This window comes from Tamandua tetradactyla, chromosome 8 (assembly GCF_023851605.1).
Source record: "Tamandua tetradactyla isolate mTamTet1 chromosome 8, mTamTet1.pri, whole genome shotgun sequence".
Lineage (NCBI taxonomy): Eukaryota > Metazoa > Chordata > Mammalia > Pilosa > Myrmecophagidae > Tamandua > Tamandua tetradactyla.
In genome coordinates, this window is record NC_135334.1 from 61787074 (window position 1) to 61814978 (window position 27905).

General features: G+C 37.9%; 1 protein-coding gene across 5 annotated transcripts in view; it reads left to right on the plus strand.

Moving 5' to 3' along the window:
* Positions 1–27905, plus strand: part of PRCP (prolylcarboxypeptidase) — a 100795-nt gene that overhangs the window by 44539 nt on the left and 28351 nt on the right. For all 5 annotated transcript variants that reach the window (XM_077113438.1, XM_077113439.1, XM_077113440.1 and 2 more), the window contains 3 exons: positions 16128–16309; positions 16548–16705; positions 24989–25161. In XM_077113438.1, the coding sequence (XP_076969553.1) occupies positions 16128–16309; positions 16548–16705; positions 24989–25161 (513 nt within the window). The remainder of the gene's footprint in view (positions 1–16127; positions 16310–16547; positions 16706–24988; positions 25162–27905) is intronic.

Consider the following 27905-nt stretch of genomic DNA (forward strand, 5'->3'; position numbering starts at 1 on the left):
ACCAGCAGTGAGTTAGTGTTTTAATTTTTCCATAACCTTGTCAACACTTGTTACTTTCTGTTTTTTTTTTTCCTTTTTTTTTTAAGTAATAAGCATTCTGGTGAGTGTGAACTGCTGTCTCATGATTTTGATTTGCATTTCTCTAATGACTAATGGTGTTTTCTTGTACGTCTATTTTGTCTTTTTTGATTATTATCTGCATGAAATTTTTTTTTCATCCTTTTGCTTCAAACTTATTTGTGTCTGTGGATTCAAGATGAGTCTTTTGTTAACAGTATATAGTTATATCTGGCTTTATCCATTCTACTAACCCATTCTGCCCATCTCTGCATTTTGACTACAAAGTTTAATCCATTTGCATTTAATTTAATTACTGATAAGGCTGGAGTTAGTACTTGTTTTTTGTATTTATTATACCTTTTCTGACCCTCATTTTTCCCACTATTTAGTTGCTCTTTGATACGGAACTATTTTGAATCCCTTCTCATTTCCTTTTATATTTATTTTATATATATATAAATTTATTATATATATAATATACTAATATATAGTTAGATACTTCCATCATAGTTATTATGGGGTTTAAATTTAACATTTGAGATCTATAATAATCTAATTGAATTGATACCAATTTAACTTTAATAACATATGCAAACTATGCTCCTATATGCTCCTATCCCCACACCTTTTATGTTTTTCTTATCACAGGTTACATCCTTAAAAATTGTGTATCCGGTAATATAGATTTATAGTTATTTTATATGTTTGTATTTTAAATCATGTATGAGATAAGGAGCAGTATTACAAACTAGAAATTCACCAATACTGGCATTTGTATTTACCCTCGAAGTTACGTTTACCTGGAATCTTTGCGTCTTCATATGGCTTCAAGTTAACATCTGGTGTCCTATTTGTTCAACTTGAAGCACTCCTTTTATCATTTATTGTAGGGCAGGTTTAGTGGTAACCATCTGTGGTAGTTAGATTCAGTTGTCAACTTGGCCAGGTGAAGGTACCTAGTTCTGTTGCTGTGGACATGAGCCAATGATAGTGAACTTCATCTGTTGCTAATTACATCTGCAGTCAGCTAAGAGGTGTGCCTGCTGTGAGAGTTCAACGTAGCACAGCCCAAGCAGCTCAGCATACGTCATCTCAGCACTCAAGCTCAGCCCAGGCCTTTGGAGATACAGAAAGAAATCACCCTGGGGAAAGTTGTTGGAGCCCAGAGACCTGGAGAGAAGGCCAGCAGAGACCACCCTGTGCCTTCCCACACAAGAAAGAACCTCAGTTGAAAGTTAGCTGCCGTAGCTCATTGGATATATTTAGGACAGGTTACTTAACGTCTTTGATTTATAATTATAATGTCTGAACTTCCTCAGGGGTGGAGTCTGTTGCTTTATTTTGTTACTTTGAATAGGCCACCGATTCATATTTTTTGTACGTCTTATACTTGTTGGTTGATATCTGGACATTTGACTATTTTAATGTGTTAATTCTGGCAATCAAGTTTCCCCTTTTCCCCCAGGGATTGTTCCTTTTTATTATTATTAATGAAGGCGATAGTAGTCTATTTGTTTAGTGATTTTCCAAACTATTTTTGCAAATACCATATTCCTTTTCATGTGAAATCTCCAGAGTCTCTATTCCTTTAGTATATATTCAGCTAATCATATATCAGAAATTTCCTTTATTACCAGGAGCATTTACAAGTTGCCTTTTTCATCATTCACCATTTGCTTTATTGCTGTAAACCTTTGGCTATTTTCCAGCGTTCTGAGAATGTTGGTTTTGACTATTTTTCCTTGTTTTTTTGATGGCTGTGTGGAGAGATGGGCATTTGGAGCCTTTTACTTACTGTCTTGCTGATGTAAGTGGCTAGGCATTTTTATTTTTACTTCCAGAGGTTTTATTATCTCATATTATGGATAAAATAAACACGTAGAAAGTGTTCTTTAATTGTAAATAAAAAGCAGAACAATTTGATATTTTTCAGGCTGCAGAGAAAACTGTATCCTTTAGCTTACTATGTTGCATAAATATCTGAATATCGTAGTTGTTAACTCCTAAAATTATTGAGAAGCAGTTAGCTTTTGAGTATATGAACACGACTCCCTCTCCTGAATCTCGTGATCAGGAAAATAGAGCTAAGGACTCTTTGAATGCTGTTTTTCCTGCACATACTGACAAAATTTGTCGGTAGTATGAGGGATATTACAAATATTATGTGAGGATTTGTAAAAAATTGCACTCAGCTATACATAAAAAGTAGTGGCCAATGGTGAGTAAAGAGGTAAGAAGTCAGAAAGCATACATTCTTGTTAAGGAGAAAGGCTAAAGGAGTAGGCGACATACATAGAAAAGAGGAAAAATGCTAACAGGGTGAGGCAGGAACGTGTCAAATGATGGGAAGTATCAAACGGTAGTGAGATTAAAGCACAAAGACTAAACAGAGGATAGCCTAATATAATGCGAAGATGTATTATTTATCTATAGCTGCATAACAAACTGCCTCAAAACTTAATGCTTTAAAACAGTGATAAAAATATTTATCATGTTTCTGTGTTCGGAGTGCTTAGTTGGGTGCTTCTGTCTTTAGGGTTCTTATAAGATTAAGATGTTAGCTGGCAGTGCAGTCTTCTGAAGACTTGATTAGGGTTGGGGGATCCACTTCCAAGGAAGTGCACTCAGATGAGTGACATACTGGTGCTGGATGTTGGCAAGGGGCCTCTGTTCCTTTCCACCTGGACTTTTCCAAAGGCCTGCATGAGTGTCCTCATGACATGGTGGCAAGCTTTTCTTAAAGCAGGCAATCCAAAAGAGCAAGGTAGAAGCTGCAGTGCTTTTTATGACTTTAACCTTGGTAGTCACACACCAATCCTTCTGCCACATTTTGTTCATTAAAAAGTCAACTGCTATATTATTCTCATTTAAGAGAATAATATATTATTAACTTTTTAATGAGAACTTTTTAATGAGAATAATAATATATTATTCTCATTTAAGTCACTAAGTCAGTCCAAGCTCAAAGGGAGGGAAATTAGGCTTCACCTTTTGAAAGGCAGAATATAAAGAATTTATGGACACATTTTGAAAATACATTGTTAGATTCCTCAGCTCAGCAGGATCCTGTTTAACCTGTGTCAGTACACTACAGTATGGACAGTGTCCCCGAGCAAAGAGCTACATGATGATGGACTTAATTTGCAATTGTTTCATCTCTCAGGGATCAAAGTCTTGTGCTGCCTGTTGTCCAGTACCTAAAAATAGTTGCTCCATATGTTTTTTTCTTCCAACTTTTAGTTGTTTATAGCAGGCAAGCCAGTTTGTTCTAAGTTGTTGATATCGCAAATATAATATATAATCTTTCTGATGAAAGGATGAGTTTTATTTTCCCTGATGATTCTTATCTCAATTTTCCGTTAGGATTTAGTTTTCTTTTGCCTTTATGATAGACATTTTAGATGTATCAAGATATGAAATGAGAATAATATAGCAGTTGACTTTTTAAAAACATTTTTGATAAACAATGTACAAGCACAAGCATTCTTGACACATAAACATTCCATACATGGTATACAATCAGTGGCTCACAATATCATCATATAGTTGTGTATTCATCACCATGATCATTTCTTTGAACAATAGCATCACTCCAGCAAAAGAAATAAAGAAGAGAAAAACTCGTACATAACATACCCCTTAACCCTCCTTCTCATTGACCGCTAGTATTTCCATCTATCAATTTATTTTAACATTTGTTCCCCCAATTATTTATTTATTTTTAATCCAATTTTTTACTCATCTGTCCATACCATAGAAAAAAGGAGCACCGGACAGAAGTTTTTCGCAATCACACAGTCACATTGCGAAAGCTATATTGTTATAGTCATCTTTCAAGAAACATAGCTACTGGAACACAACTCTGCAGTTTCAGCCACTTCTCTCTAGCCTCTCTAATACACCTTAAACTAAAAAGGGGATATCAATATAATGTATGAGACTAACCTGCAGGATAACCTTTTGGCTCTATTTGAAATCTCTCAGCCACTGATACTTTATTTTGTCTCATTTCTCTCTTCCCCCTTTCAGTCGAGAAGGTTTTCTCAATCCCTTGATGCTGAGTCCCAGCTCATTCTACGATTTCTGTCCCATGTTGCCAGGGAGGTTTACATCCCTGAGTCATGTCCCACACAGAGAGGGGGAGGGCAGAGAGTTTCCTTGGCTTGTTGGCTGAGAGAGAGAGAGAGAGGCCACATCTGAGCAGCAAAAGAGGTTCTTTGGGGGTGACTCTTAGGCCTAATTTTAAGTAGGCTTAGTCTATCCTTTGAGGGGATAAGTTTCATATGAACAAACCCTAAAACTGAGGGCTTGGCCATTTGATTTGGTTGTCCCACTGCTTGTTTGAATATCAGGAATTCTCCAAATGGGAAAGTTGAATTTTTCCCCTTTCTCGCCATTCCCTCAAGGGGACTTTGCAAATACTTCCTTATTCACTGTTGAAGTCAATTGTCTATTTTTCCTTCTGGTTCCATTTGTGCCCCTAGCCCTCCTCCCTCTGTCATTCTCACATTCAGCTTCATTGAGTGTACTAACAATATTGGGCTCCAATTAGGTAGTATTGTGCTTGCCGTTTCTGAATTTTTACAGCCACAATCTATCCCTTCAGCTCCAGTTACCCAAAATCTACCCTATTTCTATCTCCTGATGGCCTCTGTTCTTAACTGAAGTTCTCCAAGTTCGTTCATTAATGTTAGTTTATATCAGTGAGACCATATAGTATTTGTCCTTTTGTTTCAGGTTGATCTCACTCAGCATAATGTCCTCAAGGTCCATCCATGTTGTTACATGCTTCATGACTTTATTCTGTCTTACAGCTGTGTAATATTCCATTGTATGTATATACAGCAGCTTGTTTAGACACTCGTCTGTGAATGGACACGGGCTGATTCCATCTCTTGGCAATTGTAAATAATGCTGACACAAGCATTGGTATGCAAATCTCTGTTTGTGTCCTTGCCCTCATGTCCTCTGAATAGATACCTAGCAATGGTATTGCTGGATAATATGGCAGTTCTATACTTAGCTTCCTGAGGAATCGCCAAACTGCCTTCCACAGTGGTTGTACCATTTGACATTCCCACCAACAGTGAATAAGGGTGCATCTTTCTGCACATCCTCTACAGTACTTGTCATTTTCTCTTTTATTGATAATGGCCATTCTGGTAGGTGTGAGATGATATCTAATTGTGGTTTTGATTTGCATTTCCCTAATATCCAGGGAAATTGAACATCTTTTCATGTACCTTTTGGCCATTTGTATTTCCTCTTCTGAGAAGTGTCTCTTCATGTCTTTTGCCCATTTTGTAATTGGGTTGTTCACCTTTTTGTTGTTGAGTTGAACAATCTCTTAATATATTCTGGATACTAGACCCTTATCTGATATATTGTCTCCACATATTGTCTCCCATTGTGTGGGCTGTCTTTTTACTTTCTTGACAAAGTTCTTTGATGCACAAAAGTGTTTAATTTTGAGGAGTTCCCATTTCTCTGTTTCTTTGTTCAATGCTCGAGCTTTGGGTGTAAGATCTAGGAAACCGCCTCCTATTATAAGATTTGTAAAATATTTCCCTACATTTTCTTCTAAAAGTTTTATGGTCTTAGATCTAATGTTTAGGTCTTTGATCCATTAATTTTTGTATAGGGTGTGAGATATGGATCCTCTTTCATTCTTTTGCACGTGGATATCCAGTCCTCTAGGCACCATTTATTGAAGAGACTGTTCTGACCGAGGTGAGTTGGCTTGACTGCCTTATCAAAGATCATAGATGAGAGGGTCTAAATCTGAACCCTCTGTTCGATTCCATTGGTCAGTATATCTATCTTTATGCCAGTACCATGCTGTTTTGACCACCGTAGCTTCATAATACGCCTTAAAGTCAGGTAGTGTGAGACCTTCAACTTCATTTTTCTTTCTGAGGATATTTTTAGCTATCCAGGGCACCCTGCCTTTCCAGATAAATTTGGTTATTCATTTCCTATTTCTGAAAAGTAAGTTGTTGGGATTTTAATTGGTATTGCATTGAATTTATAAATCAATTTAGGTAGAATTGACATCTTAACTATATTTAGTCTTCCAGTGCATGAACATGGTATGCCCTTCCACTTATTTAGGTCTTCTGTGATTTCTTTTAGCAATTTCTTATTGATTTCTTTGTATAGGTCTTTTATATCCTTATATACTAAATATTGTATTCTTTTTGTTGCAATTGTAAATGGAATTTTTTTCTTGATTTCCCCCTCAGATTGCTCATTACTAGTGTATAGAAACACTACAGATTTTTGAGTGTTGCTCTTGTAACCTGCCAGTTTGCTATACTGATTTATTAGCTCCAGTAGTTTTGCTGTGGATTTTTCAGGGTTTCTGACATATAGTATCATATCATCTGCAAGCAGTGAGTTTTACTTCTTTCTTTCCAATCTGGATGCCTTGTATTTCTTTTTCTTGCCTAATTGTTCTGGCTAGAACTTGTAACACAATGTTGAATAAAAGTGGTGACAGTGGACATCCTTGTCTTGTTCCTGATCTTAGGGGGAAAGATTTCAGTCTCTCCCCATTGAGGATGATGTTAGTTGTGGGTTTTTCATGCATTCCCTTTATCATGTTGAGGAAGTTCCCTTCTATTCATATCGTTTGAAGTGTTTTCAACAAGAAAAGATGTTAAATTTTGTCTAATGCATTTTTTGGCATCAACTGAGATGATCATGTGGTTTTTCTGCTTTGACTTGTTGATATGATATATCACATTGATTGATTTTCTTATGTTGAACCATCCTTGCATACCTGTGATGAACCCTACTGGATCATGGTGTATAATTTTTTTAATGTGGTGCTGGAATTGAATTGCAGGAATTTTGTTGAGGACTTTTGCATCTCTGTTCATAAGAGAAAGTGGTCTATAATTTTCTTTTCTTCAGTATCCTTTGTCTGGCTTTTGTATGAGGTTGATATTCGCTTCATAGAATGAGTTAGGTAGCCTTCCCTCCTCTTCAATTTTTTTTGAAGTGTTTGAGCAGGATTCGTACTAATTCTTTCTTAAATGTTTGATAGAATTCACATGTGAAGCCATCTGGTTCTGGACTTTTCTTTTGGGGGAGCTTCTTAATGACTGATTCACTTTCTTCTGATTGGTTTGTTGAGGTCATCTCTTTCTTCTTGAGTCATTGTTGATTCTTCATGCATTTCTAGGAAGTTGTCCATTTCATCTACGATGTCCAGTTTATTAACATAAAGTTCTTCATAGTATCTGTGCTGGTTTGAAAGGATGTATGTCCCCTAGAAAAGCCATGTTTTAATCAAAATCCCATTTTGTAAAGGCAGAATAATCCCTGTCCAATACTGTATGTTTGAAACTGTATTCAGATCATCTCCCTGGAGATGTGATTTAATCAAGAGTGGTTGTTAAACTGGATTAGGTAATGACACGTCTCCACCCATTTTGGTGGGTCTTGATAAGTTCCTGGAGTCCTATAAAAGAGCAAACATTTTGGAGAATGAACGAGATTCAGAGAAAGAAGAGCAGAATGACATAGCCACGAGAAGCAGCGTCCACCAGCCAGTGACCTTTGGAGATGAAGAAGGAAAATGTCTCCCAGGGAGCTTCATGAAACAGAAGAAGAAGCTAGCAGAAGATGCTGTGTTCGCCATGTGCCCTTCCAGATGAGAGAGGAACCCTGACCGTGTTCACCATGTGCCTTTCCAGATGAGAGAGAAACTGTGACTATGTTCGCCATGTGCCCTCTCACTTGAGAGAGAAACCCTGAACTTCATCGGCCTTCTTGAACCAAGATATCTTTCCCTGGATGCCTTAGATTGAGCAGTTCTATAGACTTGTTTTATTGGGACATTTTCTCAGCCTTGGAACTGTAAACTAGCAACTGAATAAATTCCCTTTTTTAGAAGCCATTCCATTTTTGGTATATTGCATTCCAGCAGCTAGCAAACTAGAACTGTATCCTCTTATTACTTCCTTTATTTCTGCAGAGTGGTTATGTCTCCTCTTCCATTTCTGATTTTATTTATTTGCATCCTCTCTCTTCTTCTTTTTGTCAGTCTTGCTAAAGGTCCATCAATCTTATTGATTTTCTCAAAAAAATAACTTCTGGTGACTTCCGGGCCAAGATGGCAGCTTAGCAATGTGTGTGTTTTAGTTCATCCTATTGAACAACTACTGAATAACTAGAAACAGTACAGAACAGCTCCTGGGGCCATGTCAGTGAATGGATACACAGTGTACCCCACTCTGGACCAGCTGCGAGCCCCCCCAGAACTGTGACCAAGCCATGATGGCCGGCGCCCCTCCCCCACAGGCTGCTTCCCAGAGGGGAAAGGAAAGGACTTGACCAGCAGCAGGGGCTGAGCACAACCAAGCGCCAATTGTGGAATTAATTACCAAATTCTGACTACTAAAAGTAGGCCCCCAGCTCAGGTGAACCTGGTCAAAGCAGAGGTTGCTCATTTTTGCCCCAGTGCCAAGGGGGCAGGGCTGATGGAAAAAGAAAAAGGAAAAAAAAAAAAGAGAGAGGTATTTGTGGCTGTGTTTCTACAAAGACTTGACTGATTTTGGATACAGCGGCAGGGCTTCTCAGGCTGCAACTGTCCCAGGCATATACAGAAACAAGCTCGTTTGAGGGCTTGTCTGGAGCCTATGCCTTCCCCAGGGAAGGGGTGAAGCCCAACTCAGGTGGAATCCCTTCCTCAAGGAATTCAGACCCCAGCGCGTGGTAATTTGAAGCCATTAAAGCCAGCCTACAACCCCTCCTCTGTCTCCATCATGCCCCCAGCAGGGAGAGTCTGCCAAAGTTAAAGATACCACATCATGTTATGCTGGTGGGACCTGCAGGCAGACAAGCACCTACTGGGCAGGATAAGAAAAACAGAGTCCAGGGACTTCACAGGAAAGTCTTTCAACCTGCTGGGTTTCACCCTCAGGGAAAACCGATGCAGGTGACTCTTTCCTCCTGATAGAAGGCCAGTTTGGTCTGGGAAAATCTGGCTGGGGACTATAATACCTAAGTAGACCCTCCTAAGGGTGGGGGTGGGGAGGAAGCACCATACAAGCAGGGCAAGAAACAAGAAAAAAAGAACTTAATAATTCTCCTCTGTTAAATGAAACTTAAGCTAGACGTCCAGATAAAGCTAAACTGAATGTCAAAGAACAGATAGACAACAAATTCATCCAGCAAGAAAATCCTAGGTAAAAGAAGTGAAAACAATCTCCAGAATAAACTAATTAAGGTAATTAAATGCCTAGATGCCAGCAAAAAATAATAAATCACACTAGGAAAATTGAAGATATGGCCCAGTCAAAGGAACAAACCAACAATTCAAATGACATACAGGAGCTGAAACATTTAATTCAGAATATACGAACAGACATGGAAACCCTCATCAAAAACCAAATCAGTGAATTAAGGGAGGATATAAAGAAGGCAAGGAATGAACAATAAGAAGAAATAAAAAGTCTGAAAAAACAAATCACAAAACTTATGGGAATGAAAGGCAAGGTAGAAGAGATGAAAAAAACAATGGAAACCTACAATGGTAGATTTCGAGAGACAGAACATAGGATTAGTGAACTGGAGGATGGAACATCTGAAATCCAGCAAGAAAAAGAAAATATAGAGAAAAAAATTGAAAAATATGAGCAGGGACTCAGGGAATTGAAAGACAATATGAAGCACACGAATATAGGTGTTATGGGTATCCCAGAAGGAGAAGAGAAGGGAAAAGGAGGAGAAAAACTAATGGAGGAAATTATCACTGAAAATTTCCCAACTCTTATGAAAGACTTAAAATTACAGATCCAAGAAGTGCAGCGTACCCCAAAGAGAATAGATCCAAATAGACATACTCCAAGACATTTACTAATCAGAATGTCAGAGGTCAAAGAGAAAGAGAGAATCTTGAAAGCAGCAAGAGAAAAGCAATCCATCACATACAAGGGAAGCCCAATAAGACTATGCGTAGAGCTCTCAGCAGAAACCATGGAGGTAAGAAGACAGTGGGATGATATATTTAAATTATTAAAAGAGGAAAACTGCCATCCAAGAATTCTATATCCAGCAAAATTGTCCTTCAAAAATGAGGGAGAAATTAAAACATTTTCAAACAAAAAATCACTGAGAGAATTTGTGACCAGGAGACCAACTCTGTAAGAAATACTAAAGGGAGCACTAGAGACACATATGAAGACAGAAGAGAAAGGTGTGGAGAAGAGTGTAGAAAGGAAGACTGAGTAAAGGTAAAAAGGAGGAAAATTAGATATGATGTATATAATCCAAAAGGCAAAATGGTAGAAGAAAGTACTACCCATGCAGTAATAACACTGAATGTTAATGGATTAAACTCCCCAGTCAAAAGACATAGACTGGCAGAATGGATTAAAAAACAGGACCCATCTATATGCTGTCTCTACTCAAAGGACATGAGGACAAGGACACAAATGGACATTTGCACACCAATGTTTGTAGCAGCATTATTTGCAATTACCAAGAGATGCAAACAGCCAAAATGTCCATCAACAGATGGTTGGCTAAACAAACTGTGGCATTTACATACGATGGAATATTATGCAGCTGTAAGACAGAATAAAGTTATGAAGTATGTAACAGAATGGCTTGGCCTTAAGGATATTATGCTGAGTGAGATTAGCCAAAAACAAAAGGACAAATACTTGTATGGTCTCACTGATATGAAGTGACATTAGTGAATAAACTTGGAATATTTCATTGGTAACAAAGACCATCAGGAGATAGAAATGGGGTACGATATTGAGTAATTGGAGCTGAAGGGATACAGATTGTGCAACAGGACTGAATATAAAAACTCAGAAATGGACAACACAATACTACCTAACTAATACAATTATGTTAAAACACTGAATGAAGCTGAATGTGAGAATGATAGAGGGAGGAGGGCTGGGGGCATAAGTGAAATCACAAAGAAAGATAGACAATAAAGATTGAAATGGTATAATCTAGGAATGCCTAGAGTGTATAATGATAGTGACTAAATGTACAAATTAAAAAAATGTTTTTGCATGAGGAAGAACAAAGGAATGTCATTATTGCAGGATGCTGAAAATAGATGGTAATTAATATTTTAAAATTTCAACTTATGTGTGAGACTAAAGCAAAAAATGTTTATTTGGTACAAAATCTATACTTTGACTAGTGCATCTCCTAATATAACTTATGTAGATAGTTGATTGAACACCTTAAGTACATGGAACTTTGTATAGGACATGAGATTTTGTTGGTTTGTCCAGTTGATGCCCTGATGAATCCCAGAGTGATATGATCAGTGAGTGGAAAAGATTTGCATTGTCCCTTTTGGGGAATGGTGAGAATGGGGGAAAACTCAACCTCCCCAATTTGAATTCTTGATATTCTCACAAGCAGTGCAGACAACCAAAGCTATAGGCTGAGCCCCCAGTTTTGGGGTTTGTTCATATGAAACTTAACCCCACAAAGGATAGGTCAAGCCTAGTTAAAATTAGGCCTAACAGTCACCCCCAAGAGAACCTCTTTTGTTGCTCAGATGTGGCCTCTCTCTCCAGCCAACCCAACAAGCAAACTCACCATCCTCCCCCTGTCTACGTGGGACATGACTCCCAGGGGTGTTGGACCTTCCTGGCAACATAGGACGGAAATCCTAGAATGAGCTGAGACTCAGCATCAAGGGATTGAGAAAAACTCTAGAATTAGCTGAAAGCCAACATCAAAGGATTGAGAAAACTTTCTTGACCAAAAGGGGAAAGAGACAAAGTGTCAATGGCTGAGAGATTCCAAGCAGAGTTGAGAGGTTGTCCTGGAGGTTATTCTTAATGTATTAAGTAGGTATCACCTTGTTATCCAAGATATAATGGAGAGGTTGGAGGGAACTGCCTGAAAATGTAGAGCTGTGCTCCAGTAGCCATGTTTCTTGATGATGATGGTGTAGTGATATAGCTTTCACAGTGTGACTGTGTGATTGTGAAAACCTTGTGTCTGATGCCCCTTTTCTCTTCCTTGTCAACAGACGAGTAGAAGATTTGGAATACAAATAAATAAAAGGGGGAACAAATGTTAAAATAAATTTAGTTTGAAATGCTAGTGATCAATGAAAGAGAGGGGTAAGGGGGACAGTATGTATAATTTTTTTCTGTTTTCATTTTATTTTTCTTTTGTCTTTTTATTTTTTAATTGATGCAAATGTTCTAAGAGATGATCATGATGATGATATGCAACTTTGTGATGATATTGTGAATTACTGATTATATATGAAGAATGGAATGATCATATGTGAAGAATGTGTTTCTTGTAATATTTTTTAAGAAATTTAAAAATAAAAATAACTTCTGGTTTTGTTGATTTTTCTCAATTGTTTTCATGTTCTCAATTTCATTTGTTTTTGTTCTAATCTTTGTTATTTCCTTCCTTTTGCTTGCTTTGGGGTTAGTTTGCTGTTATTTCTCTAGTTCTTCCAAGTGAACAGCTAATTCCTCAATTTTTGCTTTTTCTTCTTTTTTGATGTAGGCGTTTAGGGCAATAAATTTCCCTCTTAGCACTGCCTTTGCTGCATCCCAGAAGTTTTGATATGTTGTGTTTTCATTTTCATTTTCCTCAAGATATTTACTGATTTCTCTTGTAATTTCTTCCTTGACCCACTGGCTGTTTAAGAGTGTTGTTGAGCCTCCATATATTTTTTAATTTTTAATTTTCTGGCCCTCTGCCTAATGTTGATTTCCAAGTTCATTCCTTTATGATCTGAGAACGTGCTTTGTATGATTTCAATCTTTTTAAATATATTGAGACTTGCTTTGTGACCTAGCATATGGTCTGTCTATCCTTGAGAATGATCCATGAGCACTTGAGAAAAAGGTGTATCCTGCTATTGTGGGGTGTGATGTTCTATAAATGCCTGTTAAATCTAGTTCGTTTATTCAAATTCTATTTCTTTATTGATCCTCTCTCTAGATGTACTGTCCATTGATGAGAGCGGGGACTTGAAATCTCCAACTATTATGGTAGATGTGTCTATTTCTCTTTTCAGTGTTTGCCTTATCTGTTTTGGAGCACTCTGGCTCAGTGCATAAATATTAATGATTGTTATGTCTTCTTGTTGAATTGTTCCTTTTATTAATATGTACTGTCCTTCTTTGTCTCTTCTAATTGTTTTACATTTGAAGTTTAATTTGCTAGATATTAGTATAGCTACTCCTGCTCTTTTCTGATTGTTGCTTGCAAGAAATATCTTTTGCCAACCTTTCACTTTCAATCTGTGTTTATCCTTGAGTCTAAAAATGCATCTCTTGTAGACAGCATATAGATGGGTCCTGTTTTTTAATCCATTCTGCCAGTCTATGCCTTTTGATTGGGGAGTTTAATCCATTAGCTATTTAGTGTTGTTATTGTAAGGGCAGTACTTTCTTCTACCATTTTTCCTTTTGGATTTTATATGTCATATCTAATTTTCCTCTTTTTACCTTTACTGATAGTCTTCATTTTACACTCTTCTCCACACCTCTCTCTCCTGTCGTCCTATCTATCTCTAGCGCTTTCTTTAGTATTTCTTACAGAGCCAATCTCTTGGTTTCCCTCAGTGATTTTCTGCCTAAAAATGTTTTATTTCCCCCTCATTTTTGAAGGACAGTTTTGCTGGATATAGAATTCTTGGTTGGCAATTTTTCTCTTTTAGGATCTTAAATATATCATGCTATTGTCTTCTTGCCTCCGTGGTTTCTGCTGAAACATCTATGCTTAGTCTTCTTGGGCTTCCCTCATGATGGATTGCTCTTCTCTTGCTGCTTTTAAAATTCTCTCTTTCTCTTTGACATCTGACATTAAGTAAGTGTCTTAGAGTATGTCTATTTGGATCTGTTCTGTTTGGTGTACACTGTAGTTCTTGGATCTGAAATTTTAACTCTTTCATAAGAGTTGGGACATTTTCAGTGATAATTTTCTCCGTTAGTTTTTCTCTTCCTTTTCCCTTCTCTTCTCCTTCTGGCATACCCACAACATGTATATTCATGTGCTTCATATTGTCTTTCAGTTTCCTGAGTCCCTGCTCATATTTTTCCATTCTTTTCCCTATATTTTCTTTTGCTTGTCAGATTTCAGATGTTCCGCCCTCCAGTTCACCAATCCTATCTTTTGCTTCTTGAAATCTGACATTGTAGGTTTCCATTGTTTTTTTCATCTCTTCTGCTGTGCCTTTCATTGCCATAAGTTTTGTGATTTGTTTTTTCATACTTTCAATTTCTTCTTTTTCTTCGTCCCTTGCTTTCTTTATATCCTCTCTCATTAATTGATTTGATATTTGATGAGGTTTTCCCTGTCTGTTTGAACATCCTGAATTAATAGTTTCAACTCCTGTATCTCATTGAATTGTTGGTTTGTTGCTTTGACTGGGCCATATCTTCAGTTTTCCTAGTATGATTCATTATTTTTTGCTGGCACCTAGACATTTAATTTCCTTAATTGATTTATTCTGAAGATTGTTTTCACTTTTCTTTAACGTAGGATTTTCTTTCTGGATGACTTTGTTGTCTATCTGTTCTTTGACATTCAGTTTAGTTTATTCTGGACCTCTAGCTTAAATTTTCTTTAACAGATCAGAATTTTTCAGTTCTTGTTTTCTTGTTTCTTGTCCTTTTTTTTTTTTTTTTCCTTTGGAGGGTCTACTTAGGTATTATAGACCCCAGCCAGATTTACCCAGACCAAACTGGCCTCCTCAGGAGGAAAGGTTCACCTGGGTCTGTTTTCCCAGAGCGGGAGACCCAGCAGTTTGAAAGACTTTCCTATGAAGCCTCTAGACTTTGTGTTTTTCCTATCCTGCCGAGTATGTAGTGCTTGCCTGCCTGCCGGTCCCACCAGCATAAGGTGATGTGGTACCTTTAACTTCAGCAGATTCTCCTTGCTGGGGTCATGGTTGAGATGGAGGAGAGGTTGTAGGCTGGTTTTAATTGCTTCACTTTTCCAGACCCTGGGGTCTGAATTCCTTGAGGAAGGAATTCAGCCTGAGCTGGATCACACCCTTGTCCTGGAGAAGGTACAGCCTCCAGACAAGGTTTCAGACAAGCTTAATTCTGCCCTTGCCTGGGACATTTAGAGCTGAGGAAGCCTTGCAATTGTATCCAAAGGGGAGTCAAACTGTAGAAACACAGCAACAAAAAATGAAAGAAAAAACAAATCCTTTCCAGAGCAGGACCCCTGTTCCTTGGGTTTGCCAATCAAGAGCTTAAGTTGGTACGTAGCTCTGTGTATCTCCTTTCTTTCAGGACCCAGACACTTTCAAGAATTTTGTGCTGTCCGATCCAAAAAAAACCTCTTTTTTTTTTTTTCTTTTTCCGTCTGCCCCGTCCCCTCTGCACCAGGGCAAATACCAGCAACCTCAGCTTTTCCTAGAGGTTCAGCTGAGCTAGGGGCCTATTTTTAGTAGTCAGAATTTGTTAATTAACTCCACAATTGGAGCTTGGTTGAGCTAAGCCCCTTGCTGTTAGTAAAGTCTTTTTCCTTCCCCCCCTGGAAAACCAGCCTGTTGGGAAGGAGTGTCAGCTTCTTTGGCTTAAGGGTCTCACAGTTATGGGTGGGATTGCAGTTGATCCAGTTTATCCAGATGGGGTACACTGTGTATCTGGTCACTGTGTGGCTCAGCAGTTGTTCTGTACTGTTCCTGGCTATCTACTCTATGCTCTAGAGAATGAACTAAATCCCATACCTCATAAGCCACCATCTTGATCGAGTCCAGCAGTTGTCTATTACACTTTGTTTGCATTCCATTGCATTTGTTGTGACATATTATTTATAATTTGTTTCTGTTGCTTTTACAACTTCAGCAAGGTCTTTAATATATAGTAATTAGTAGAAATTTATATTTAAGTGCAAAATACATTATATTTTTCCACAGACTTTCCAGGAGCTGTTTATTTAATACTGCTATTGCTTTGACTGGGTGTTTCAGCTCAATTGTCTAGAAATTCTATTTGATGAAAAGCTTATCTGACTTTGGCTCTTCTCTGGATCTGCTGTGCTTAAGCTGCTATTATGCCATATTTATATCCATTTTCTTTGTTATTTTTCTTTAGAGTTCCAGACATTTGAATTTTCTGACATCAGAACAAGCTCTGGCTGATTTTGCAGAGTTAATCAGACATTTGAAACAAACAATCCCAGGAGCTGAAAATCAACCGGTCATTGCAATAGGGGGCTCTTATGGTGGCATGCTTGCAGCCTGGCTCAGGATGAAATATCCTCATGTAGTGGTTGGGTAAGTGCATTATGTTGGTTGTGAGCACTTCTTAATGATAAGGCAAATTAGATTCATTTTGGGTAATAAAATATTTTCCACTCTATTGTACTAAAATATCTAGTTGCTATCTCATCAAACTCTATGTAATTTTCTCATCATTTTGTACAATCTCAGTTTCAATTTTAGAACTTGGATTAATTGCATTATATATACATTTATTTTTCTTTTCTCCATCCTTGTTTTCCTTATCATTTAGAGCTCTTGCAGCCTCTGCCCCCATCTGGCAGTTTGACACTTTGGTGCCTTGTGGTGTATTTATGGAGATTGTAACTACAGATTTTAAGAAAAGTGGCCCAAATTGTTCAAAGAGCATCCGCAGGTCCTGGGATGCCATTAATCAACTTGCAACTACAGGTAAGTTTTAATCAGGAGGATGGAGTCGATTCAGATTTTATCTTTACTTGTTAAATTCAACACTTACCTTTTTTTCTTTTCTTTTTAAATGTAATTTTAAGATATATTCAAAAACCATACAAACCATCTGAAGTATATAATCAGTGGCTCACAATATCATCACATAGTTGTGCATACATCCCCATGATCAATTTTAGAACATTTTTATTATTCCAGAAAAGACATAAAAATAAAAAAGAAAACCCATATACTCCCATACCCCTTATCTTTCCCTGTTATTGGCCCACAGAATTATTGTGATATGTTTGTTACTGTTGATGAAAGAATATTAAAATATTACTGTTTTGGTTTGCTTAAGCAGCTGAAATGTAATATATCAGAAATCGATTGGCTTTTTTTTTTTGCAGCTTCATTTAGTGTTTTAACATGATTACTTTACAATTAGGTATTATTGTGCTGTCCATTTCTGAGTTTTTGTATCTAGTCCTGTTGCACAGTCTGTATCCCTTCAGCTCCAATTACCCATTATCTTACCCTGTTTCTAACTCCTGCTGGACTCTGTTACCAATGACATATTCCAAGTTTATTCTCGAATGTCGGTTCACATCAGTGGGACTATACAGTATTTGTCCTTTAGTTTTTGGCTAGACTCACTCAGCATAATGTTCTTGATGGTCCATCCATGTTATTACATGCTTCATAAGTTTATCCTGTCTTAAAGCTGTATAATATTCCATCGTATGTATATACCACAGTTTGTTTAGCCACTCATCTGTTGATGGAGATTTTGGCTATTTCCGTCTCTTTGCAATTGTAAATAACGCTGCTATAAACATTGGTGTACAAATGTCTGTGTCTTTGCCCTTAAGTCCTTTGAGTAGATTCCCAGCAATGGTATTGCTGCGTCGTACGGCAATTCTATATTCAGCTTTTTGAGGAACCGCCAAACTGCCTTCCACAGTGGTTGCACCATTTGACATTCCCACCAACAGTGGATAAGTGTGCCTCTTTCTCCGCATCCTCTCCAGCACTTGTCATTTTCTGTTTTGTTGATAATGGCCATTCTGGTGGGGGTGAGATGATATCTCATTGTGGTTTTGATTTGCATTTCTCTAATGGCCAGGGACATTGAGCATCTCTTCATGTGCCTTTTGGCCATTTGTATTTCCTCTTCTGATAGGTGTCTGTTCAAGTCTTTTTCCCATTTTGTAATTGTGTTGGCTGTCTTTTTGTTGTTGAGTTGAACAATCTCTTTATAAATTCTGGATACTAGACCTTTATCTGATATATCATTTCCAAATTTGTCTCCCATTGTGTAGGTTGTCTTTCTACTTTCTTGATGAAGTTCTTTGATGCACAAAAGTGTTTAATTTTGAGGAGCTCCCATTTGTTTTTTTCCTTCTTCAGTGTTCTTGCTTTAGGTTTAAGGTCCATAAAACTGCCTCCAGTTGTAAGATTCATAAGATATCTCCCAACATTTTCCTCTAACTGTTTTATGGTCTTAGACCTAATGTTTAGATCTTTGATCCATTTTGAGTTAACTTTTGTATAGGGTGTGAGATATGGGTCTTCTTTCATTCTTTTGCATATGGATATCCAGTTCTCTAGGCACCATTTATTGAAGAGACTGTTCTGTCCCAGGTGAGTTGGCTTGACTGCCTTATCAAAGATCAAATGTCCATAGATGAGAGGGTCTATATCTGAGCACTCTATTCGATTCCATTGATCGATATATCTATCTTTATGCCAATACCATGCTGTTTTGACCACTGTGGCTTCATAATATGCCTTAAAGTCAGGCAGCGTGAGACCTCCAGCTTCGTTTTTTTTCCTCAAGATGTTTTTAGCAATTCGGGGTACCCTGCCCTTCCAGATAAATTTGCTTATTGGTTTTTCTATTTCTGAAAAATAAGTTGTTGGGATTTTGATTGATATTGCATTGAATCTGTAAATCAATTTAGGTAGGATTGACATCTTAACTATATTTAGTCTTCCAATCCATGAACACGGTATGCCCTTCCATCTATTTAGGTCTTCTGTGATTTCTTTTAACAGTTTTTTGTAGTTTTCTTTATATAGGTTTTTTGTCTCTTTAGTTAAATTTATTCTTAGGTATTTTATTCTTTTAGTTGCAATTGTAAATGGGATTCGTTTCTTGATTTCCCCCTCTGCTTGTTCATTACTAGTGTATAGAAATGCTACAGATTTTTGAATGTTGATCTTGTAACCTGCTACTTTGCTGTACTCATTTATTAGCTCTAGTAGTTTTGTTGTGGATTTTTCTGGGTTTTCGACATATAGTATCATATCGTCTGCAAACAGTGATAGTTTTACTTCTTCCTTTCCTATTTTGATGCCTTGTATTTCTTTTTCTTGTCTAATTACTCTGGCTAGAACCTCCAACACAATGTTGAATAATAGTGGTGATAGTGGACATCCTTGTCTTGTTCCTGATCTTAGGGGGAAAGTTTTCAATTTTTCCCCATTGAGGATGATATTAGCTGTGGGTTTTTCATATATTCCCTCTATCATTTTATGGAAGTTCCCTTGTATTCCTATCTTTTGAAGTGTTTTCAACAGGAAAGGATGTTGAATCTTGTCAGATGCCTTCTCTGCATCAATTGAGATGATCATGTGATTTTTCTGCTTTGATTTGTTGATATGGTGTATTACATTAATTGATTTTCTTATGTTGAACCATCCTTGCATACCTTGGATGAATCCTACTTGGTCATGATGTATAATTCTTTTAATGTGTTGTTGGATACAATTTGCTAGAATTTTATTGAGGATTTTTGCATCTATATTCATTAGAGAGATTGGTCTGTAGTTTTCTTTTTTTGTAATATCTTTGCCTGGTTTTGGTATGAGGGTGATGTTGGCTTCATAGAATGAATTAGGTAGTTTTCCCTCTACTTCGATTTTTTTGAAGAGTTTGAGGAGAGTTGGTACTAATTCTTTCTGGAATGTTTGGTAGAATTCACATGTGAAGCCATCTGGTCCTGGACTTTTCTTTTTAGGAAGCTTTTGAATGACTAATTCAGTTTCTTTACTTGTGATTGGTTTGTTGAGGTCATCTATTTCTTCTTGAGTCAAAGTTGGTTGTTCACGTCTTTCCAGGAACCCGTCCATTTCATCTAGATTGTTGTATTTATTAGCGTAAAGTTGTTCATAGTATCCTGTTATTACCTCCTTTATTTCTGTGAGGTCAGTAGTTATGTCTCCTCTTCCATTTCTGATCTTATTTATTTGCATCCTCTCTCTTCTTCTTTTTGTCAATTTTGATAAGGGCCCATCAATCTTACTGATTTTCTCATAGAACCAACTTCTGGTCTTATTGATTTTCTCTATTGTTTTCATGTTTTCAATTTCATTTATTTCTGCTCTGATCTTTGTTATTTCTTTCCTTTTGCTTGCTTTGGGATTAGTTTGCTGTTCTTTCTCCAGTTCTTCCAAGTGAACAGTTAATTCCTGCATTTTTGCCTTTTCTTCTTTTCTGATATAGGCATTTAGGGCAATAAATTTCCCTCTTAGCACTGCCTTTGCTGCATCCCATAAGTTTTGATATGTTGTGTTTTCATTTTCATTTGCCTCGAGGTATTTACTAATTTCTCTTGCAATTTCTTCTTTGACCCACTCGTTGTTTAAGAGTGTGTTGTTGAGCCTCCACATATTTGTGAATTTTCTGGCACTCTGCCTATTATTGATTTCCAACTTCATTCCTTTATGATCCGAGAAAGTGTTGTGTATGATTTCAATCTTTTTAAATTTGTTAAGACTTGCTTTGTGACCCAGCATATGGTCTGTCTTTGAGAATGATCCATGAGCACTTGAGAAAAAGGTGTATCCTGCTGTTGTGGGATGTAATGTCCTATAAATGTCTGTTAAGTCTAGCTCATTTATAGTAATATTCAGATTCTCTATTTCTTTATTGATCCTCTGTCTAGATGTTCTGTCCATTGATGAGAGTGGGGAATTGAAGTCTCCAACTATTATGATATTTGTGTCTATTTCCCTTTTCAGTGTTTGCGGTGTATTCCTCACGTATTTTGGGGCATTCTGGTTCGGTGCATAAATATTTATGATTGGTATGTCTTCTTGTTTAATTGTTCCTTTTATTAGTATATAGTGTCCTTCTTTGTCTCTTTTAACTGTTTTACATTTGAAGTCTCGCTTGTTGGATATTAGTATAGCCACTCCTGCTCTTTTCTGGTTGTTATTTGCATGAAATATCTTTTCCCAACCTTTCACTTTCAACCTATGTTTATCTTTGGGTCTAAGATGTGTTTCCTGTAGACAGCATATAGAAGGATCCTGTTTTTTAATCCATTCTGCCAATCTATGTCTTTTGATTGGGGAATTCAGTCCATTAACATTTAGTGTTATTACTGTTTGGATAATATTTTCCTCTACCATTTTGCCTTTTGTATTATATATATCATATCTGACTTTCCTTCTTTCTACACTCTTCTCCATACCTCTCTCTTCTGTCTTTTCATTTCTGACTCTAGTGCTCCCTTTAGTATTTCTTGCAGAGCTGGTCTCTTGGTCACGAATTCTTTCAGTGACTTTTTGTCTGAGAATGTTTTAATTTCTCCCTCATTTTTGAAGGATAATTTTGCTGGATATAGCAGTCTTGGTTGGCAGTTTTTCTCTTTTAGTAATTTAAATATATCATCCCACTGTCTTCTAGCCTCCATGGTTTCTGCTGAGAAATCTACACATAGTCTTATTGGGTTTCCCTTGTATGTGATGGATTGTTTTTCTCTTGCTGCTTTCAAGATCCTCTCTTTCTCTTTGACCTCTGACATTCTAACTAGTAAGTGTCTTGGAGAACGCCTATTTGGGTCTAATCTCTTTGGGGTGCGCTGCACTTCTTGGATCTGTAATTTTAGGTCTTTCATAAGAGTTGGGAAATTTTCAGTGATAATTTCTTCCATTCATTTTTCTCCTCCTTTTCCCTTCTCTTCTCCTTCTGGGACACCCACAACACGTATATTTGTGCGCTTCATATTGTCCTTGAGTTCCCTGATACCCTGTTCAAATTTTTCCATTCTTTTCCCGGTAGTTTCTGTTTCTTTTTGGAATTCAGATGTTCCATCCTCCAAATCACTAATTCTATCTTCTGTCTCTTTAAATCTATCATTGTAGGTATCCATTGTTTTTTCCATCTTTTCTACTTTATCCTTCACTTCCATAAGTTCTGTGATTTGTTTTTTCAGTTTTTCTATTTCTTCTTTTTGTTCAGCCCATGTCTTCTTCATGTCCTCCCTCAATTTATCGATTTCGTTTTTGAAGAGGTTTTCCATTTCTGTTCGTATATTCAGCATTAGTTGTCTCAGCTCCTGTATCTCATTTGAACTATTGGTTTGTTCCTTTGACTGGGCCATATTTTCAATTTTTTGAGCGTGATCCGTTATCTTCTGCTGGCATCTGGGCATTTAGTCAGATTTCCCTGGGTTTTGGACCCAACAGTTTGGAAGATTTTTCTGTGAAATCTCTGGGTTCTATTTTTCTTATCCTGCCCAGTAGGTGGCGCTCGTGGCACACGTTTGTCTGCGGGTCCCACCGGTATAAGGTGCTGTGGGTCCTTTAACTTTGGAAAACTCTTGCCGTCGGGGAGGTTCGCCAGTCGAAGCGGCTTGGAAGAGTGCCAGCCAGCCCGGGGTCCGAACGCGGGGAGGGTCGCCGGCAGCCGCAGCCCAGGAGAGCGCCCGTCCGAATTTCCTAGTCAGCCCAGGGCGCCAAGCGTGGCGGGAGGGCGCCAGCCGCCGCTTCCCGCCCGGGAGAGTGCACCGTTCCCGGGGAGTCACATGTTTGGAAGGGCCTCCCCCCCCCGTCACCGTTCTCCGCGGCCTGGGGATTTCTGATCCAATTCTCTCAGTTGGTCGGGGGCCACACTTGGTGTGGGCGCCAGCTGCCGCGGCTTGAGGGGACCACCTGTCGAATTCTCCCAGCCGGCCCAGGAAGGGGGGTGGGAGGAACTCCGGTCACTTGCAACCCCGCCCGGTGAAGCCCGCGCCCCTCGGCGATCTCACCGGAGCGGGTTCTCTCAACCAGTCAGCCGTTCCAGGATGGGGTACGCTGTCTTTTTGATCTCTGTCGTGGCTCTGGGAGCTGTTCTGTATCGTTTCTACTCCACTAGTAGCTGTTCTGGAGGAGGAACTAAGATCCGCGCGTCTTACTAAGCCGCCATCTTCTCCAGAAGTCTAGATTGGCTTTTACAAAGAGAATTTATTAGGTTACACATTTACAATTCTAAGCCCATGAAAATATCCAAATTAAGGCATCAACAAGAGGATACCTTCACTCAAGAAAGGCTAATGTGTCTGAGTTTCTCTGCACATAGGAAGACACATGGCAATATCTGTTGTCCTTCTTTCCCAGTTTCTGGTTTCAAACAACTCTTTCAGCTCCTGGCATTTCCCTGGGTGCCTTCCCTCTACATCTCCAAATGTTTGTGTCTCTTGGTTTTATCTCTCTGCCATCTATGTCAGCTTTGAGTTCTCTCTCCATGAGCTCTTTTAAGGACTCCAGTAAACTAATTAAAACCCAGTTTGAATGAGCAGTGTCCCATCTCCATGAGAATAACCTAATCAAAATCTCCCACCCACAATTTGGAGGGCCACATCTTCATGGAAACAATTTAATCAAGAGTTCCCACCCGGTAAATAGGTCTACCCCCGCAAGATTGAATTAAAAGAACATGGCTTTTTGGTTTAAAAGAACACCATACGTAAGAGCTTCAAACTAACACAATTATTGTTAATTATAATCTGTGGTTTGCAATAGGTACATTTCTCCCCATATACCCCTCTATTATTGATAATAATAATGACTTGTAATAGTGTCATACATTTTTACTAGTTCATGAAAGAACTTTTTAATATTTGTACAGTTTATTACAATCACTGTTCACCACAAGATTCACTGTGTTATATACATTCCCAAGTTTTAACCTCTAACTTTTGTTTCTGGTAACATATATGACTCAGTTTTCCCTCTCCACCACATTCACATGCCATTCAGTACTGTTAATTATTCTCACAATAACGTGCTACTGTCACCTCTATCCATATCCAAAGGTTTGAGTTTAACCTAGTTAAACTTCTACACGTTTTAAGCAAATGCTCCCCCTTCTTCAGCCTCTTTTTTTTTTTTCTGGGTGCTTTGTCCCGGGATCAAACCCGAGTCTCTCGCATAGAAGGAGAGCATTCTACCACTGAACCACTCTTGAACTTTATTTTATATCCTGATAACCTATATTCTGCATTTTATGTTTGTGAGTTTGCATATTATAATTAGTTCATATCAGTGAGATCATACAATATTTTTCCTTTTGTGTCTGACTAGTTTCACTTAACATAATGTCCTTAAGTTTCATCCATATTGTCACATGCTTCAGGACTTCATTCTTTCTTTCTGCTGAATAATATTCCATTGTCTGTATATACCAATTTTTTTTTTATCCGTTTATCTGTTGATGAACATTTGGGTTGTTTCCATATTTGGCAGCCTTCCATTTTTAAATAAACTTTTTGTTAAAGCATCACAGAGAAGTATAGGGATCAAAATGTGTGGCTTGATAAATTTTTACAAAGTGAATACTTAGTATAACCAGCATCCAGATCAAGAAAGAGAGCATTGCCAGCATCTCAGAAATCTTCTTCTGCCCTTCCCATTCACTCCTCTGCACCTCCCAGGGTAATCACTATCCTCAGTTCTAGAACTATAGATTAATTTTGCCTGTTCTTGAACTTTTTGGTAACTCAAATTGGAAAGCAGGTGGTTGCTCTATATCCTCACCAACATTAGCCTTTTTCATTTCAGCCAATCTGGTGGTTATGAAGTGCTGTGATTTGTGATTTAAATTTGCATTTGCCTCATGAGTGAAGAAGTTGAGCACTTTTTCATGTGTTAGTTGGCCATTTGGATATTATCATCTTTTGTGAAGTGCCTGTTATTTTGCCTATTTTTCTATAGTGTTGTCTGCCTTTTGCTTATTGATTTGTAGCTTTTTATATATTTTGGATACCCATATTTTTAAAATTACAGTTGAAAATACTGTCTTAAAAGGGGGAATAATTAAAAATATTAATTCTGGTAAGTTGCTCTAAAAATATTTTATTCAATATTGAAAAAGTTTCTTGGAAAAATGGTATTGTAGATTATTTTTTCCTAAAAAAGTAAGTGAAGAATAACTGATCTGTAAGGCCTTATGTTGACTTTTTGGAAGTGCTTTTTTGGAAGAACTAAATTTAAATACTGTGGTTCTGTTCTCAGGAAGTGGTTTGCAGTGGCTTTCTGAGGCTCTTCACTTATGCAGCCCATTAACAGATTCTCAAGACATCCAGAGTTTGAAAGATTGGATCTCGGAAACCTGGGTGAATCTGGCAATGGTGGACTACCCTTACGAGTCTAATTTTTTACAGCCTTTGCCTGCTTGGCCTATCACGGTAACAGGAAGAATTCCTTTCATTATTTTTTAATAAATTATTTCTTGTTTTTTTTATGTGCATTCTGTAACTTTAAGCATCATAGAAATGCTCAGTGGTATGGGGGCCCTGGAGTTAGTCTCACACTTTCTAGTCATGTCACCAGTAGGGTGTTTTATCTAACGTCTCTGAATGTCAGTTTCCTTACTGACACATGGTGATAATATGCGTAGATTACAGATTTATATAGATTAGAAGTAAGAATAATCATTGCTGTTTATGAAAACTACCAAATTCTATGCTGTGTACTTTCCATATTAATTTATCATACGTTTGTGGTATATGTAAAGTGCATATAACTATATAATATAAAGCAAATGCTTAATAAATGGCAGTTGTCATCATAGTAATATGATTCAGTCAACTGCCAAAACATTCTCATTGCTATATACATGTGGAGGCAATGTGGAAGTACAATATGGCAGAGTAGAAAGAGCACTGACTCAGAACCTGAAGTCAGAGGTTTGGTCCAGAACTTACCAGTTGTATGATCTTGGGCAAGGTGCTCTACTTCCCCGAGCCTCATGTCTTAACATTTTGGGATAGGATAACAGTACTTACCAGAGAAGGTTGTGTGAAAGCACTCTGAACAATGTGAAGAACTCTGGATTTTAAGGTTCTTTTCATGTCAAAATGCTTTACTGTATATGTTCTTTTAAAATACTCTTTGTAGAGAACTTTCTTCTTAGTTTTAAAAAACGAAGACTGACCAACTTGATGGTTATTAAGTTCGGAGATTTTAACTGACACTGTAACCTGAATTTGTGCTGGACATGAACATAGAATTGGTGGTACAAGAACCAGGTTATAAGAGTATTTTTTTTTTCACTGACAGATCTTTAGACGCATACAATCCATACATGGTGTACAATCAATGGCTCACAATATCATCACATACTTGTGTATTTATCACCATGATCATTTTTAGAATACTTGCATTACTCCAGAAAAAGAGATAAAAAAGAAAAACTCGTATATCCCATACTCCTTTCCCCTCCTTCTCATTGACCATTAGTATTTCCATCTACCCAATTTATTTTAACCCTTACCCCCCCATTATTTATTTATTTTTTTATCCATATTTTTTTCCTCATCTGCCAATACCCTGGATAAAAGGAGCATTACACACAGGTTTTCACAACCACACAGTCACACTGTAAAACTATGTTGTTATAATGATCTTCAAGAATCAAGGCTGCTGTAATACATCTCAACAGGTCATATACTTCCCTCCAGCCACTCCAATACACCATAAACTAAAAAGGGTTATCTATATAGTACATAAGAATAACCTCCAAGATAACCTCTCAACTCTGTTTGAAATCTTTGTCACTGAAACTTTATTTTGTCTCATTTCTCTCTTTCCCTTTTGGTCAAGAAGACTTTCTCAATCCCATGATGCTGGGTCCCAACTCATCCCTCGTGTTCTGTCCCATGTTGCCAGGGAGATTTACACCTCTGAGAGTCACATCCCACATAGGAGGGAGAGCATTGAGTTCACCTGCTGAGCTGGCTGAAAGAGAGAGGTCACTTCTGACAACAGAAGAGGTTCTCTGGGGGTGACGTTAGGCTTAGCCTGTCTTTTGCAGGAATAACTTTCATAGAGGTGAACTCCAAGGTCAAAGGCTCAGCCTATTGATTTGGTTATCCCCACTGCTTGTGAGAAAATCAGGAATTCTTCAAATGGGGAAGTTGAATATTTCCTCCTTTCTCCCCCTTGCCCTAAGGGAACTCTACAAATGCTTTATTCTCTGCCCAAATTACTCTGGGATATATTGGGGCATCTCACTAACCTGGACAAACCAACAAGATTACGTGCCCTATTCAAGATTCCATGTACTTATGGTGTTCAACTAAATTGACCATACAAGTTAAATTAGGTAATGTCCTACCCAAACTATAAATTTTGCACCAAATAAACATCTCTCCCTTCGGTGTCTCATACAGAAGTTGAAGATTTTAAAATACGGACAATATCACCCTTGTTCTAGTTTGCTAGCTGCTGGAATGCAACACACCAGAGACGGATTGGCTTTTAATAAAAGGGGATTTATTTTGTTAGTTCTTCAGAGGAAAGGCAGCAAACTTTCCACTGAGGTTCTTTCTTCTGTGGGAAGGAACAGGATAGTCTCTGCTGGCCTTCTCTCCAGGCCCCTGGGTTCCAACAACTTTCCCTGGGGTGACTTCTTTCTGCATCTCCAAAGGCCTGGGCTGAGCTGCGAGTGCTGAGATGAGGAATCCCAAGCTGCTTAGGCTGTGCTATGTTGCGCTCTCTCATTTAAGCACCAGCCAATTAAGTCAAACATCACTCATTGCAGCAGACACGCCTCCTAACCGACTGCAGATGTAATTAGCAACAGATGAGGTTCACGTACCATTGGCTCATGTCCACAGCAACAGAACTAGGTGCCTTCACCTAGCCAAGTTGACAACTGAATCTAACTACTACAACCCTTTACCCTATATTCTGATATACTCCTGTTCTATCCACATCAGCTTCTTTCATGTCTCTAGTCAAAGGTCTGATCACTTTTTCAACTTTTTAAACAGTTCCTGTATGGGGTAGTACTGACTTTCACAGCTTCAGAGCTGTAACTCTGAGTCTCAGGTGTCACATAAATACCAGAAGTTTCTGGGAACAGCCAAGTTATATTGAAACAGTTCAGTATCTCAAAATTTAGGAATAACAGTTACATCTCCTGAAT